General features: G+C 36.0%; 1 protein-coding gene across 4 annotated transcripts in view; it reads right to left on the reverse strand.

Annotated features, from left to right (window-relative positions):
* The window catches only part of CACNA2D3 (calcium voltage-gated channel auxiliary subunit alpha2delta 3), a 394,439-nt gene that overhangs the window by 179,741 nt on the left and 196,269 nt on the right, over positions 1-18,429 (reverse strand). For all 4 annotated transcript variants that reach the window (XR_005258491.1, XM_038149689.1, XM_038149687.1 and 1 more), the window contains 2 exons: positions 18,305-18,394; positions 14,505-14,618 (listed from right to left, as the gene is read on the reverse strand). Coding sequence is in view for 3 of the 4 variants with exons in the window: in XM_038149689.1 (XP_038005617.1) it covers positions 14,505-14,618; positions 18,305-18,394 (204 nt within the window). In the remaining variant the exon portion in view is untranslated. The remainder of the gene's footprint in view (positions 1-14,504; positions 14,619-18,304; positions 18,395-18,429) is intronic.

The raw sequence follows: 18,429 nt of genomic DNA on the forward strand, positions 1-18,429 counted from the left end.
GGAAGCTTAAGACTCAAGTTATCTCGAAGGGAGACGATTCCCTGCCCAACTTCTGGGTGTTCTAGATTTTTTTTAAGCCCTACATTTTGTGAGACAGTCCAGATTCTCTTACATTTTTATTTCTTTCATGGGATCTTGCCTATTTTTGTAATTAGCATATTACAACTGTTTATGACAGCAAACAAGTGTCAAAGAAACACTAGAACTGCTTGTCTGTGTCTGCCATGAAGTGCAGGCATTATTTGAACAGAATACCTCAGCTACTTAATCCACACTGAGAGCATGTACAGAGCACTTCAGCAATACAGGAATAATTCAATATTCCATTGACAAAGGGCTTCTAACGTGGGATCAGGAGCTGGAGAGGCTCTCACAGTCCAGCTGTTAGGATTCTGTGTTTCTATCAGTTACAGATTCATCAGATAGTTAAATCAATGGAGCAAACAACAACCAAAACAAAATAAAGTAACAAAAATAACGAAACCCAAAATAACACAAACCAAAATAACAAAAACATGGCACAACTTAAAACTGGGTCCAAATCTGCCCCCATGGTAAAGACTCTTCAGCACGTTCATAAAGAATGTAACACATTATGTCTACACTCAGTCAACACATTAGAGAATAAATGAAAACATCCAGCTATAAAATTACACTGCTGTACAAAAATTTCTTCTAAAATCATATTAATTTTTCATATACCTCTTCCAAAACTTAGAGACAAACATGCTCAGTGTAGACTAATTTTCAGAAGTCTCTTTTCAGAAGGCTGTTTCAGAAAACTTTTCACAAGAACCTGTTATGGATATATTAAAATTTGTGCTCAAATAAATTATAACACTGGAGAAATATATATAAAACACATATATATGAGTCAAAATCATGCTTCAGGGTTTAACACAGAAGGGCACCTGGAATCCTAAAAATCCTACACTGGAATTGAGACATCGGTTTCTTCATCAGGTGTCCACTGAATAGAAACTTTAATTTGCAAGGAAAAGGGGACTTCTTCAATAGAAATTCTAAGCAGATCTCAGGACATCCAAGCCATCAGTGGCCCTAAGCGAACGCGTGAAAAGGGGATTCCCGTAACCTTCAGTATACATGTACACGTTCCCGGGCGCCATTCATCAGCAAAGGAAAGGATAAAGGAAAAGGAGCTTCGGACAAGAAAAAGACTATAAAACCTGGACTCACTGGAACGGACTTTGTGAACCCACCAATTCTGATGCGCCAGGGGGTCAGAGCTGCATTCACCCAGAGTCGAGACCCGGGCTCAGCCCTGTTCCTTTGACTTGTGGCTGGCAAATTTAACGATCCGATTCGCAAAATAAATTATATTTTTGTTGCCCCATAATTTGGCTCTCGCAAATTATTTGATTTGGCGTAATTTGGCTATTTATCTATAACAAACCTATGCCACAAAGGGAAATAGAGAGAAATATATCACAATCTGAGCAGTCCTACACAGACAATTAAACCCACATAGAACTTTTTACTGTAAAATTAGCAAAATTAATGGAGAAAAACAGAAGTAAAAAGATATCTGCTTATAATGGCACGATAATCTTGCCCATGCTTCTAGTTTCATAGCCCAGCCTCACTCAGAGGGCACCTACACTTTGTACTGGCACAACTCCTGTGACAAGCTCTGCATCATCTAGATACTGTAGTGCTGGTAACACTTGATTAAACATTAATGTGGGAGTGAACACCTGCCTCTTTTGCCACTCAACAACCCATTATTTAATCACTTTGGAGAAAGGAGGAAAATAGACCTCTTTTGTTGAGCCACCATCTTTTGGAAAGGCTAAATCTGTACATTAGTAGAAAAAATAAAGTGCATTAGTATTTGTATGTATATAAAAGAACATAAAGTTCATTACAGGTATATGTAAAATACCTCTGTGGCTTCCTTTACACTAATATTCCCTTGTGGTTATTAAATGTTCCAACATTTAAAAAGTAGCACAATAAACCGTAACTAAACCAGGTTTACTCATCTATTTCTCACTAAATGATGGACAGTTTTCTAATGAATTAAGAAATTTTGAAAATGCATGGAATATGGCAACATTCAACCCTTAGAGCTGAGCTCAAGTTCAAGTATTTTCCCCCTCCTCAGCAAAAGCAGCTGTGGTTATTTATACAACATGAGTATTTTTGTGCTGAATTCCTCTCCTTTTCCTGAGAGTCCCTGTGGTCTACATTGTGCACAGAGCCTGTCCATCCCTGCTAACCAACTATCCTTAAAGCTAATTCTTAGTAGTTGTGGAAGTGAGTCTCTGGAAGAGCACATCTGAAAGTGGCCCTGGTGCAGCAGCACAAATCTTGTCAGAGTTCCCTCAGTGGACTCAGGAGCTTGATGGAGGGATTCAGGAAAGGAATTTGCTAATGCCCTTAAAGGTTCAATATTTGTCAGCCTAGAAGTATGTTCTGACTGGTTGCCAATGATTAATGACTGTCATCTGCTTGCCTGGGAGAAGAGACCATTTTGAGCTACTTTTGTGAAGCATGTGAAGGGGCAGGGGGGTGAAAAGACATTCCATACATCCCTGCTGCTATGTGACCAAAAATTGCCTGACCTCAGTCTAGCCATGTCTACTCACTTGGGGAAGGTATGTGAAGATTTTATAATGAACCAATCTATGATTTTGAAAATTGTATTTATTATTACCTATTGCTAATGCAAGCAGAGCACAGTCAAGGACTTCAGTTTGCCTACACCTTTGCATACAACTGATTATTGTAAATAACACTGTTAAAACCATAGAGAAGCACCCACCAATTATACTGATGGGCCAATGGCTTATTAGTTATTGCTTGCTGCACACAAATTCAGAGCCAAGTGCATTTTTCTGTCTGAAATGGCACAAACATGACGTACCACAAAGGCATCCTCAGATGTCTGGCTCATCTCTAGTTTCCATACTTGGCCTTTAAAGGAGAATTTAGGTCAGCCAAAATAAAACAGTTTGTTTCAAAATGGGGTGCCATATGTCAAAATGTACTTAGCCAGTAAAATTTTTAGCCAAAAATTCAGCATTATCAGATATGGTGCTAAAAACTCTGTACTCACAGTTTTCTCATGCTGTTTCTGTAGATACTTGAATGTTTTCTAAAAATTTGTGTTTGATTGCTTAAACGTATCAAAATACTTTTTACAAATTACTGTCATAGTTATCAGAATTATGCTGATATAATTTTTTGTTTAAATAATTTGTAAGCTAAGTTTTGATCATGGACTGAGTTCTGTCACACTTTCCAAAAAGATTCTAAATAGTTTCATTGGCTTTATTAATACTGTGGGTACTACTCTTCATGGAATCAGTGATAAGTCCTAGAATAGAACATAACTCCCATTTTTGCAGGATTGTACCGACACAAGACAGAGCTAGAATCTACCTCCAGCAAAGAAAATGAAAACTCATTTCACAAGGCAGCTAACAGGATCTTTTGTCTTGGCAAATATTGCCCCCTGTGTGAGAGACAAAGAGAAAACTACTATTGATCTCTACTTAGAGGCATTTTCTAAAGAAATTCTTCCAGGAGAGCTGAACACACAGTATTGATGGATGGATCCAACCTCGGGCAGTGTGTGCCAGACCTCCCAGGACAGCACAGCCAAGAGCAAGATCTGCTGGTACAGCAAGGCACATCCAACTCAGGTACTGAGGGGCCCAAAAATGGTCCCAGCAGAGACAGAAACACTGTACTTAGAGCTCTCTGAATGCCTCTGAGGAGCAGAACCCACCTAAGCTGTGAGGAGACACATGTATGTCCCTGTGATTCCCTGCCTGAATCATGAGGTGTGACCCTGCTGACCCCACAGCACAGGAACAGAGGCAGTGGGACAATGAGGAGAAAAGAACTTGGTCTCAGTGAAAGCCCAGAATAATTTCTGAAAGGTGGGCTGTTTGTACCTTTCCAGCACAACACAAAGCATTCAACACTAGAAAACAACGGGAATCTCAGACTAACTGTATTCCCTGGACAGACTCTGTGGTTCCCACTCAAAATTGCCAGCAGTACAACTGCAAAAAGGTTTCACTGGTGGTGCTGCCACAACCTGGGGACTGACGAGGGATTGTTTTTCAATTTCAAGTGACAAGAAATGGATGGACAGAAAGATAGTCTAACCAGAGTCACTTTTGCACACAGGATGAAATTCATTTTCCATGAATTTTTGTGCCTGTAAAACTTGGTAGCGTGAATATTTTATGAAAACTCACCCCCTAACGTGATGCAAACTTAGCCAAAGCAAATGTTTACAGTTTTCACCCATCCCTACCACAGATGTTTCAGTATTTGGACAAAACTCTCATTTTATGAAAAATTCAGCCATTTCTTTTTCACAAGATGAGCAAACTCAGTAACTGTATACTCAGTTAATTGCACTCTTGCAGATTAAGTTAATAGAATAGAAAAAATGCCTAGGAATTTTTTTTTTTTTTTTGCTTTTCTTAGCAGTAGTGATTCATTGAAAGGCCAGTATTGTTCTATCTTTTGCTATTTATTGTTAGGAAACCTCCTTCATGGTTGCACTACTATCTTGTATTATTAAATCAGCTAAAGAGCACAGAAACAGACAATATCCAATACTACCTTAGACATTATTAAAACCCCAAAGAATTCTTCTTCATCAGAGGCTGAAATACTGAATCATTTGATTTAAAACTCTTAGAAAAATTACTTTTTTTACAACACCATCATATTTTATTCTTGCCAAGAGGATTAGCTAGTTTGCCTGTAATATTTGTCTGTTGTCTCCATTCAGGCAAACTTCCAAATTTTCATTTAGACATCATGACAACAGAAGGTAGTTATCTTTCTAAGGGTGTTTGTGGCATTTTTCCTCACCAAGGGTAACTTGTTTCTTCTTATTTTTAAAATAGGTGATGTGAACATAAAAATGATACCAGAAGTTGCTGAATATTTCCAGATCCTATTGAAGTGTGAGAGCTAAGGAACTTGGCTGTACAATTTCAGAAGGAAACAATTTTCCAGGAAAACAAACCCTCAAGTGGCTTCTGTCTTGAATTGTCCAGGCTCTGTAGGTGTTCTGTTTTATGAGCCTCCATAAAATACATATTTCAAAATGTTTTATAAATATTTATAGCTGCTCCTATTTTCATAATAACATGCTGAACAGCAGTCATTGGCATATACACTTTACTACTACAATGGATTTTAAAGCCTTCTTCAATAACAAATCCTGGATGATTCAAAATCCTTCATGTTTCTTCAAGATATGTCTGATGACGTAAAATGGCAGAATAAAGACTTCTGTCTTCTAACAATGAACTAAACTCAGTTTCAGTGTTAAGAGCCAGCAAAAAGCTCCTTGTAAGGGGAAACGTCTGCGACTGAACTGAAATCTTACAAGAAGTCAGTGCACAAATGACATCCCACAGAAAGAGAACATATTTATTCAGATGTGTAAATCCCATTCTGTCAGTACTGCACAGAGACAGTTATGGTAAGGGTAGTAGAGAGGATTATGGGATGATGGAGTTTAGAACCTCAAAGTAAAGAATAGGTTTTTATCAATTTTGCAGCTGATGTCTGCACATGGGAACAGAACACAAAAAGTCTACAGAGGCTGCCATGTTTTGCAGAAGTCTCAGAATGCAGTTAATGCTGTTATGCCAGTTTAGAAAAAGTAGAGATAAACAAAACAGTGCTCTTTAAATGGGTATTCTCTAAAATGCCTAACCACTAACAAAGTTAAAGATTCAACCACTCAGAAAGAATCAGCAGACCCACAACAGAGTTCTAAGGATGGGATTGTTTGGATAACTTGTTTAGTTCTTAATTCAGTAAAGCGCTTTAATGTATGCCTGAATCCATTGCTTTGGTTAGCAGGGATGTAATAACTCACATATGTAAGCATTTCACTGAAATGAATACTAAACTAGACATATATGAGCCCCTGCATGGAATGAATCTCTCGTAGTGCCTTGATATATGTGCATGCATTGAGGGATTGTTCCACAGCCAGACACCACGAAGGATAACAGAGGTACTCTGGGAAAATGGTATATATGAATAATAATTTCATATAAACAACGTCTGTTGTACTTCCAAACCAGCAGAATTTGGCCTCTCAGAGTAAAATGAGCAAGAAATACCATTTGCTGTATGTAACGGGATGCCAGCAAGAGAATACTATACCAAACATTTAACTTCCTCTCTTTGTAACATTCCCTTTCCAAACATCTCCTGAGATTTGATATTTAAACATGCAATTTACCAACCTTCTCAACTTAATGTAAATATCCAACAGAAGTTAAAGTTTCCCTGTGTAATGAAACAACACACTATGGCTCATTTCAATACAGTGAGAGTTACAGAAAATAGGAGTGTATGAAGATTTCATTAAGGGAAACATGATACAGGAGTGAACTAAGAATGGATCATACAAACAAGGTAGAAATATAATGCAGAACTCAGAAGAAAATGTCTGAAAACAGTTATCTTTTGGTGTGGCCCATAGTTTTCCAGGGTACTTACCAGCTGCTTACAGGCTGTTGGAATTGCTGTGTCTCACCAGAACTAGCAAGGAATCTGACCTATTGGTCAGGAAAAGATGCAATAACCCATTTTCTGTTGAATCCTCTTGACTGCACTGTCTCTTCTACTCATACTCCTGCATCAAACTGGGGCCATTTCTCTTAGTCATCAAAATATCTTTAATCCTGTTAAAGTCCGCTACACAATAATGGTTTTGACTCAAGCTTAATTTTACATTAAAAAATAAATCTTAAATAAAAAAGATACATATAACAGGACATCATAAGTACAGTTTTTTAAAACTTACTCCAAAAATACATGTGAATTTTTCACTCTTTCCTGTTTGTAAAGTCAGGGAAAATTTTCACTTTGTAACTTCTCCTCTACAGATCTGAAAATACCTATTGAGCAAGTTTGCAGATCTGTGATATCCTAATTTCAGGCTATTAGTGGAGGAACCAGAGATGAGTGAACATAACCCTAGTTTTATCTCTTGCATCAACTTCATTTTAACCATTACTCTTGGCTGTAATGTAACATTTAATATTAAATCACATTATTTCAACTCTTTCTAAAAGGCAAACTCTAAACAGAAAATTTAGGAACACATCCAACACAACTGTAACTTTTTTTCATTACCTATACTTATTTTTAAAATTATATTAATCCAAAATAATTGTTTGGAGTAGTGTATTATCACTTTATTGTCCAATGCAACCAAATGGGTTTTATATAAGCAGGTATGTTCACCTTTTTAGTGGGGAGTCACTCACAATCAACAATATACATTCTTGATATTTTGCAGAGACTGTTGATACTCATCTAAAATAGAACAGCTCTGACAAACTTCAACATCTCTCTTCTGTCTGTAATGTCTAAGAAGATGCATACATTATGAAGAGAATTAAAACCAGTCTATAAACTGAACCATGGCTTTTAGGATAACTGCAGCATTTCTCAGTTTAAACCACACAAACTAAAGTACAGTTTTTATTATGCTGTTAAAGAACTTCAAGAAATAAATGATCTCACCATTTCCTTAAGCAGATGACACAGTTCTTCACAAAAAAACATTACCTCAGGAATTGACATAGTCCTCAGAACAAAATGGGCATATTTGTGCAATTACCATGCCCACTTTAAGTGTCTTGCTTCTGGCATGATAATTTTGAAAAACTAAGACTTTACAGCACATAAAATATCAGGAGAAGGTTTGGTTGTTTGGGATTTCTTTAGTAAACAGAATCCATAATATATCAGCTTCTTATTATGATATTTACTTCTTATGTTTTGGTCTCTCTCGTTAATAATGGCCATCAGCCAAACATTTCAGCCACAAGGAGTTTTATGCCAGAAGCAAATAGTGATTACTTGTAGTCATCTAGGCACGTTTTATGGACACCTATTTTATCTCAAATTTTGGATCTCTCTATGTCAACATACTACACAAAAGTTATCTTCTTTTTTACAAGGAAAAGGGATCATTTTTGTGTTACTGATACTCAGGTATCAGTACTCCCTAACAGTACTTTGGACAATCTATTTCAAATTGTGGATTATTCTCCATTTGGACTGTCCCTTACAAGGTGTTCTGTATGACTCACAGCTAATTCACTTTTGTATCTGCTTCTGATTATATTACAAATATTAGCACAGTAAGGGCACTTTGAATATGCATTTTCAATGGGTATAAATTATCATTCCATCTAAAAGTCTTCAAACATTCAGAAAGCATTAGCCCCTCCATGATTCTAGCCAACAAGTGACTGTATACAAGAAGCAGTAATCCTTCCTCTGGCAATTCATATATACCCTGAGGATAATATTTAATTACCTTTATCTTCACAAAAAACATCTCTCCATTTGTTTCAATTTAAACACTGCAGGAGAAGTTTCTTCGTGGCAAATTAAATTGACAAGTGACTGAAAAAGAGGTCTTAACTACTTTGAGTGTCATATAAAAGAATTCAAGTAAAAACACTAGTGACAAATTTGTAGAAATCATTATGGCAGTTTTGGCCAAAAAAAAATATTCACTGGAGGAGGACCTACCCACCTATTTTTCTCTCTAAGAGGAGAAGCAATAAGGCAAACTAAAACCTTTTTTAAACATTTTTTTTCTCCAAATGAAATCACACTTGGGGCAAGAATCTAGCTGTGATGAGTTGTTTCTTTTTATCCTGAAATCAAAAACTTCTGTTTGATCTCCTACCCCCTCTTATATCATACTAAGGGAATGCCTAAAAAGGTAAGTAATTAATATAAGTTACATCATAGCTTGAAAGGCCTATAAAGTGTGGACCTTCTTTTGTTCTTGAGATAACCAGTAATAAAGCACCAGGTTTGTGTAGCAGTAATGGCATTTGCCTCCAAAGTACGTCAGCCTTTTCAGAAGGAAACTCAGTTTAATAACATCCAGACAGGACTGCACGCACGAGACATTCAGTTTGCTGTACAAATGCTCCCTGTTGCCAACATTGCCCCATTCCTAAGCTGCAGACTTGGTTAAGGGTCTGCAGAAAGGTTTGTAACCTGTGCATGGCAGACATGAAGAGAAAGGTGATTTGCCACGACTGCAGTGCCATGATGCAGCCACCCATTGCCTTGGAGCCTGTTCTCACAGCACCCATTAACTTCTTTAGGATCGTTTTCATGCCATGTTTTCATCTTCCTTTGCTAAAGGAGGGTAAGGAAAGCCTCCTCTCCTGTCCTATGGCAGAAACTAAATGTTTGAGGATTTTTACATATACCCAAAGTTCAGACATTTATTTCGTACGTACAAGAATTGAAGCCAATAGATTGTGGGTCACTAAATAAACTCACTAAATAGGTTTCTAGTTTAAAAAAAAGGCAGAACAATTAAATTTAAGTATTTGTTTCATAGATCTCTAATATAAATGAAGTTATAATATATTATAATGACTTACTAATAAAAATTAATGGATTGATATTAAGAGCTTTAGTGACCAAGTGACCAATTCTCACCAGGAATGACCAAGTATTTTCTTAAATACTTAAGAAAGCCATGTATTATTAAATGTACCATAAATACTGATCCTGTAAAGGTATGCATGAAAGTCCCACGTAATTAAGGAGCTATTAACTGATTATTACTGCCTGCAAATCTAGTATTCTATCATGAAACCAAATCTAAATCCAGCAAATTTCAAGGTGTTGCTCTCTGGATTCAATTATAATTTTAAGTACTGTATATGGATCCAGAGACCTGCCAGACTGTGAAATTTTTCCTATAAAGCAGATGTAAGAGTAGGTATAAACACTTAAAAGTCATGGAACTATTTATATTGTCATTTCACCAGTTCCATTCAGACATGGGCAGCACAGGCTGTTAGCTCTTTCTACACCATAATCATTTAGCAGTTGGAATAAAGATGTTATTGCAGTTATGCTTTATATTCACCCTGCTTGAAGTCTTAGCAGTGATAGAAACCATCTTAAATCTCTGCCTTGTTGTAATGGTTCATAAGCATAAAGAAAATATTTCTGTGCTATACAAAATTAATTCTACCCAGAGCTCAGAATAATAGGAGACAGACAGATGAAGTTCTATTCCCTGTGACTTGCCCAGAAAAAGAAAGGCTGCAGAATAACTAACAAGGTAACTGGATACAGAGGTATTTTTATCCCAGATTCTCTATCTGGATTTGATTCTAGAAAATGAGGAAACTTTAGGTGGGATTTTGGTTTCCTTTTGACTTGACTTAGTAAGGAATTAGTGCTTCTGGTTTTGCATATATTTACCACAGCATATAGCTGTTTCACATAATTATGAAAGCAAATGCTTTTCAGACTCAAAGACACACCCAAAGGGGAGGATAAAGTTCAAATGATTCAATGATTCTTTTGCTTTCTTTTCGAGGTTTTACACATGGTACAATATTGTGAAGCAAAGGCCTCTCAGGCCAAGGGAGCAGAACATCTCTTTCTGGTTGCCATCAGTCATGAAAGGTCACAAAGCTCACATCTTCTTTGACCACCAGAGTGCTGTAGTGACCCAAAAAGAATAGTAAAAGTCTTTACCCAAACTGAAATACTGATTTCCCCTTGATCTCAATGAGACTCTGTCCTCAGTCATGTTTAGGGAAGGAATGCTTTTGGGCTTCTCCAAAGCAAGGAGTAGATGGGTTTTGTAGAAGTACAGAACTTGACAGCCACATAAAAAACAATGGGGAAATGGAGGAGTGAAGAACACCCTCAGTATTCAAGTACTGGGTCATTTTAGCTAGTGGAGAAAAAACATCATGAGACTTCATGGAGTTGTCAGTGAGTTAATAGGGTTTAAAATTGTTCCCTTACACATTCATGCAAATGTTGTGCAAATTCATGGAAGAAAATTTACTGCATTATTTTCCTTTGCAATATCACAAGATTCTGAGAACAGTCTTGCTATATTTAAAATGACAAAATGTGTTAAATAATATTTAAGTAGATACTTTCTGTTCCAAGTTTACTAATTTTCAATTAGTGATTAAAATGACTTTCAGCTGAGAACCTGACAAAGTCTGAAGCTCTGTTAATATCTCTAATCTCTTAATAATTTCATTTTTTAATGTGCTAAGGCATTTCAGCAACATTTACAAGATTAATCTTCATGGAATTTTCTGTTACTTATTGCTGGAATTTTCCAGTAGAAAGGAAGTAGGACAGTTTTATTTAAGAAAAGATCATTAGTGGTACAATCTTCTGGGAGCAGACCTGAAGCACTATCTTTCCATTTAGTCACATCTATCTGTCTGCCTGCCTCCCCTACCCATACCCTTTCATCCTTTTGAATTAGAATAAGGGACCTAGAGAAATATCTAAGTGCAGTATTTTGCTTGGTTTCTGATAATGCATTTGGATCTCATAGTACAAGAAATAACATAGAATAAAAGCATGATTCTGGTACAACTGACATAAAAAAAGATATTTTGAGACTTAAAAGGCTTTCTCCTGAAAGAGGGCATCTTAAAAAAATAAAATTATTGCAACTATATTATAGCTCTCATTGAAAACAAACACTTCCTTGGTACAATTCCTTTTAAATACTTATTTCTGCTACATGACGAAAAGCTGGGCTTTTATATGAGATGTGTAGATTTATTTACTCTTGTGGATTAATTATTCCCTTTTTGGTACTTCACATGGTAGAGTTGCCTTGAATGAATCACAAAAATTGGAAAGTACTGAATGTAAGTTTCATGAATGAGTAAAATTATGTATATAGCACAAACTCATTTCTAATGCGTGAGAATCACCTCCTTAAGATTGCACCTATGGCCTCATAAAAAAAAAGGAAATAGATGTTAACAACTAGTCATATAAATAAAATATAGTGTGTTATAAAAATAGCATCTACTAGATTTACATTTAAAGTAGCAGAAGACACTAAGTAAGCATGGGAAATATTTTTGGGGTTTTTTTTCCTTTTGCTGAGGAAGACAGAGACTCATAAAAAACCCAGTAAAATGAAAGCATTCCTTCTTTCAGGGAAACAGTCCAGAAGATGATTTTTAATAGTCTTTTGATGGTCATAATTTCCTAGTTCATGCAAAAAATCAGGCTGATTTCCTTCAAAAAAACCCCTCAATTGCTTAATTTAAGCTACTTTGGGGGTTTAACTGGAGCCATTTTATTCCCTTTCCTAATAATTGCAACACAATTTTATTTTAATGCATTATCAGAAGGAAGATGATTTTTAATCAGTTGTAAGGCAGAATAGATCTCCAATAATATGTAATAAAGTGCTGGTTTCCCTGTTTACGTGGTAAATACATTTTTTTTTAAGGCTATCTTTCGCAAAGATTCAAATGGTTTGGAAAATGGAAGAAAATATGAATTGGTGTTTATGTCCTGCAAGTTTGTATTCACTCTCCATTTTTAGAGATTCTCACTGACAAACCTTTAAAGTCTTCACAGTTGTATAAAGATTTCTTTCCTTTCTATAAGAGAACAAAATGCTTATGCTGCAACTAATTATAAACTATTTGGTGTTATCAAACATTAGATCAACTCTAACTGAAATTGGCACTTTGCTAACCAGGTAATTGAGGTAACCAGAAACTTCAGAATTTACCTCAATTAGAGCTATTGCCTTTTCCACCACAGTATCACAATGCAGGAAAAACATAAATTATAAGAAAGATGGCAGGGCAATACATAGATAATAAGGAAAACTATATACATTAAAAAAACCAAAACAGTTCAAAGGTGAGATTTATAAATATAAAAACCAGCTTTGGAGAGAATAAAGAGGGTGTAATGCAAAGGCAGTGAATTTCAAGTGCATGGCATGCATAATTTCTGGGCACACTGACACTGCAAATATGTAGGATATTGCATTTTCAATAGCCTTCCTTTCTAGAATAACAAATCCAACAAAGACATTCAAAGCTCTAATGCATTAAAGCCTACATATGGAAATCTTTTACATTTTTCATACTGAAACATTTCAGGCTGAAAAGAGGAAAAAAGATTAGATTTTTTTTTCCATACATGTTTCTTAAAACGCAATTTACAAGGCTGTGTTAATACATTAAATATTTTTAGAAGAGTTGAGTAGAATATTGAGTTGAATACTAACAAAAAGCTGCTCCCCAGACATCATGTCCTTGCTGAACAAGGCAGGACTCTTGATGCTAGGCCTTTGCAGAAGAATTCCCAATGGAAACCTCTCCTGCTGCTTTTTGCAACAGCTGTGCTGAGCATGGTTATCTCAGATAGAGCCGTGGATTAGCACATGAAAGATATACAACACATGTTTTTGTGAAAATACTTAACTGACTCTTTCAGAGAATTCTCTCCTTGCTGATTTCCTATGATAAGATTTTCCCCAGAGTCTCTTCTTCTTAAGAGAGGAACCAACTCCAAAGAATAAGAAAATGCAGGACCAGAGGCACATCCTTCTGAGAGACTCTGAGAATCTCCTTCCTCACCAGTTTTTGCTAGATAAAGTAAAATGTTCTCATGGAATATCTGAGGGCTTAACAACTTAAATTAGATGGCATCCCATTGAGTAAGAGAGGAAGGACTGGCCACAAAACTTTTAGCTTTTAGGCCTTCTTTCCAGTGGAATCATATTATATTTGCATAAAAAAGAGATACAAGTCACTCAGAAAATAAACAGAATTTTATAAAAGAGAAACATGACTAAAAGCTGAAAATTTAAACAACTACTTTTTTTTCACAGAATACAGAACTCTATGCAGCACAGTCACATGAATCAATTACTTGCTCAAACTGCAGTTCAGACCGTGTGGTTGTTGCTTCCACAGGCACATAACATGACAAAGAACTACAAAAACTCCTCAAATAGTCCCAAAACTTGCTTTAGCAGAAGATAAAATGTAGAAGAAAATTATGTCACTTAGAGACACAAAGCCCACTAGAGCTTCCTCATCAGGTAAATTCAAGGCATTTCTGCCCTACTGTGAAATTTCCACTTGCTATATAACAAGGTTATTTAACTGTAGGCAAATTTCTTTTTACAGATCAATAGAGCCAAATACATTTTTAATAAAGTCTTACCAACTGTCAGCTCTCTCCCTCACTCTGCCAAATGAAGAAATTAAAAATACTGAGTACTACATCTGCTCTTTCTCCTGTCATAGCAAGCCACTCACTGTCCATAGTACATACCCTACCTACATATCTCTAGCTTGAAAAGGCATTGAATTATTAATGTGTATTTTGGGAGGAAAAAGAAAATTTTTTTTCATACTTAATGATGTGTCTCAGGGGAAGGATTATACAATGCTCAAAAATGGAGAGAAATAGTGCCTTTATATCTTATTAACCTAAGTCCATTACCACAGTAAAAGGCCATCTCTGTCCTCAGGCAATACTATATAAGCATCTTTTTTTTCAATTAGTGATCCAAAATAATTTTTAGATCATTAGAAAGATTGTTACTGACTTTTCAACAGATGCACACTTTAGATTGGACATGAAGCTTTGGGTTTCCCATTCAGTAAAGGTGATAACACACTTACTTTTCTGTCTGGCCAATTGTATTTTGCAAATATGGTATCATATGTGTCCACAGCTCCATCAGTGATCAGCATTATGGCTTGGCTGCAAATGCTTCCTTGTCCTGTGTGATTGAACTGCAAAAGGAAACACCCATTAGGAACAGCACATCCCTGTTACATGAAGACAGACAGGATCACACATGGATTTTGTCACATTTCTAGCATCCTTAGAAGAAGTTGAAAATATTCAGGCTGAAAACATTTTATCATAGATTTTATGTACTTGGTGAATTGAAAAATAAGAAACATACCTAAATATAGCACTACCCAAAATTAAAATGGTATTCCCCTGGTTTTGATAGATGATGAGTATTGATGCATCCATAGGGTTTGCTTTGATTTAAATATCCTTTCTAAAGAACATGTTACACAAAAAGAAGTAATGAATGATGATTTTTCTGTGAAGTACAGGAGATACACAACTGCTGAGAGACATTTGACTATTCATATGGCATTCATTCATATTCACTCAGGATTACATTCCATATGCTATTTTCCTTCAAATATTTATCTGGGAGAACCCAGTTCATATTTATATACTCTGAGATTCTCCTATTACCAACAATGAACACATACAAGTAATTCAGGCTGCTGAAGTGCAGTACTTGAGCACAGGTACTCAGACAGCAATCAGCAATCCTCTGGCATAAGCAAAGGAAGCAATGGGATAAATAGCAAATTTACAAATAGGATTTTCTCCTGTCAAAGAGCAAACACATTGTCATCATATAAGTTTTGATCTCTTCATTCTGGAGTTGGTGCTCTGACTCTGAATCCATGTGTTTCCATTTGCTTTGGTTGCAGAATAAGTTCTTATTTGTCTGTGTATTACCTTATATATTCAAGGTACTTTGGTGAAACATCCATCTTTTAGCACAAAAAATAGCAAAGTTGTAAAATTATTTGATTTTTAATTTCTCTGTGTGAACACTTTAAAAAAATCTATGAAAACATCAATAAGTTGGAAATTACAATTACTTTCTTGTAGTTTTCACGTACATTATCACATTTGAGGCCAGGCAGGGCCTCATCCTATCACCCCTCTCTTGATGCTGAGAAAGCCAAGCAAGAATTGCCTTGTCCCACCTCACCAGCCTTGCTGTGCCCAGAACAGGGTGGTCCCATTTACAAAGCAGTACCTGTGTTCATAGGTGAATTACCTGGCAGAGACTCTGTCTGCACCTGCAGTCATGAAAAACTATTCAGAGTATTCTGGTTTGATTTGGACTACCAACAGCTCTGTCTTTTAAGCTTTCCACAATCCATTTCCTCTTACATATTCACGGTTTTCCAAACTCTAAAACCCACTTTTTCTAAAAATGTCATCTTTGTAGAAATGCCTGCAGTAGGAAAGCGTGGGTGGTGGATTGCAGAAATCCTCTGCCTTTCTGCCTTCCCATTTCTGTATCTGAGTAACCACACCCACATTCAACAACCATTTCTATCACCTGCATCTCTCCTCAAGACCAGCTTCCTTTTCATCCAACAGAAACCTCAGCAAACAGTACCAGAAACACTCTGCCTTAGAGGGCAGCTACTGTGGATTTACAGGATTAGCTGTATTGTGATCACTGCCTCTGTGTAATTTGCAAGGCAGTCGCTCCTTAAAATTCTCCTATCATGACAGGTTTTCCAGTCTTAACCAGAACCAGAATTATTTAAGTGGGATTCCTTCATGATCTTAGAGCCATTATTTTCTTATAAAGGTGAAGCTACTTTGTCTAGGGATATCTTCCTCACATGGACAATATATTTTAAAAGTGACAAAGTGTCTGAAAAAAGAAATTAATGAGGGGGAAATGCCTTTGTACATTTATTTTAAAACACCACTCTGTATGCATCTGCATTATTCTACACAGTTATCTGAATATTTTGAAGAATGAGATTAAATTCAAATACTTTGATGAGTAATATCTTCTCATATTTGTCTAAAACTTTTAATTTTATTGAATAGCAAGAGTGATGAAAGTGTTTTCCATAATAATAACAATGACAAGGGGCTTATGATGAACTACAATTAAGTCAGTGATTCATCAGTTAGCAGCAAAAATTTCAATGCATCCTGACATTTACAGCAGTTGGTTGTGATTAACAGTCTTTGAAATGTCACAGAATTTTATTTAATTGGTTATGATTTTTTTTAAAGGTAATCACTTCAAAGAGCACATTTGTCACCAAAAGAGATAATTGCAGTTGTCACATGACATAGTAGGTGTCTAACTACTGTACCAAGCACTTCTGTATTCTTCCTCTCTATAATGTACGCTGCATAAATTGACAATTGGAAAGAATTTGGAAGTGGATTTTTAAACATGCTGTTCAAAGGTATCAGTAGCAAACATCTTCAAGTCTTGACAACCATAGCAAATATTGAAAGGTAATTGCAAGGCAAAATTGACTGAGTTTAATTAGTGTAACCCCTGAACCATTTTAAAATCCTAACAGAGTCTTTATAGACTATTTGTGTAGCACAAAGCTTTCTCTATTTTTTTTCCTTTACTATACCACCACCCACTCCTTCCCCCCCCCATTCACCCACTTTCTTTTTTTTTTTTTTTAATGAAGAAAAGACATCCTTAGTTAACCTATAATTCAGATAGGCTTCTGGCACATAAAGGTCAACATCCTGTAGACAAAGTGGAAGATGGTTTGCTGTACTCTGCTAAGGGAAGATTTAGCTTTTCCTCTGGCCTAGGTGGCTTTAATTGAATCTGCCAGAGACTTTGCAGATATGCTTGTATAAAATGGAAAATATTTCTGTGCTGGCATTTCTGTAAGTTGATATGCAAGAAGGCTTGTACCTATTTTAAACTTCATTTTAAAGTATAAATAGAAGCACTTAACACAGCACCTTGAAGAGATCTGAACATACATGTAGCAGAGTCCATCATGGTCTCACAGACCTCTCATCATGGGTACAATTCAGCACATGGGATGTCAGATCCCTTTAGTCTCAGAGCCATCAGATTATCTAATGAGATTTTTATACCACACTCATTATATTAACTTCAATTACTTCAGATTTTAAACCAAAGCAAAACAGATCTTATTTCAGGTCTTCACTCCCTGCAGTGTGGGGTTTTTTTTCAGTTTACATAGATTTGGAGGACTAGCATAGAACATCTTTTGCACTGAGGCATTCATACTGTTTTTCTGGTTCCCAAGGCTCTATTTAGTGCCCAAAATTGTTAATAAAACCTCTACAAACAGCCTACAGTGTCCTTTACTTCATGCACCTTTTCCCATTGTCATTTTTGGCATGCACCACACAAAGGCATTAGTTCCACACTGTCTAACTGAAGACATGAGCAGTGGGTGGAAGAAGATACTCCTTTTTTCATTTTAGGATTTTATGCCTGGAAAAGAATCAATCAATATTGCCCTTCAAGATGAATACACAGGAATTAGAACCATTAATTAATCTAGGATCACACAGCATAAAGGCAGGCACACTTGTCAAGTCAAACTTTTTTGGAGAATATTTGGGTTTGAGCTCTTATTTCCAAGGTACATTCTTCAATCAAAAGACATTTTGCCATTTAGTTTAGATGAGTTTTTTTCATCTCCCAGCAGACTAACACACTTCAGTATTTTTTCCACAAAATACATAAATATACTTAAGGCAACATTGTAAAATTTATATTCATTTTATATTCATTTATTTTCATTTATATTCATTTTCATGAAAATAAACTCAGTTGAAAAAAGGGAAAACAAGAAGGAGGTGAAAAATAAAAAGGATCTGAAAAGCATGAACTTACTTCATTGAGCATGTTGAAAGCTTCATTTAAAGCAATGTCCAGCATTCCAATTCCTTTTGCAAAAAGTTTGTCAAGGTGTTCCCTGAAATGCTGAAATGTGAACAGTAAGGTTTCATGTGTCAGAA

This window comes from Motacilla alba, chromosome 12 (genome assembly GCF_015832195.1).
Source record: "Motacilla alba alba isolate MOTALB_02 chromosome 12, Motacilla_alba_V1.0_pri, whole genome shotgun sequence".
Lineage (NCBI taxonomy): Eukaryota > Metazoa > Chordata > Aves > Passeriformes > Motacillidae > Motacilla > Motacilla alba.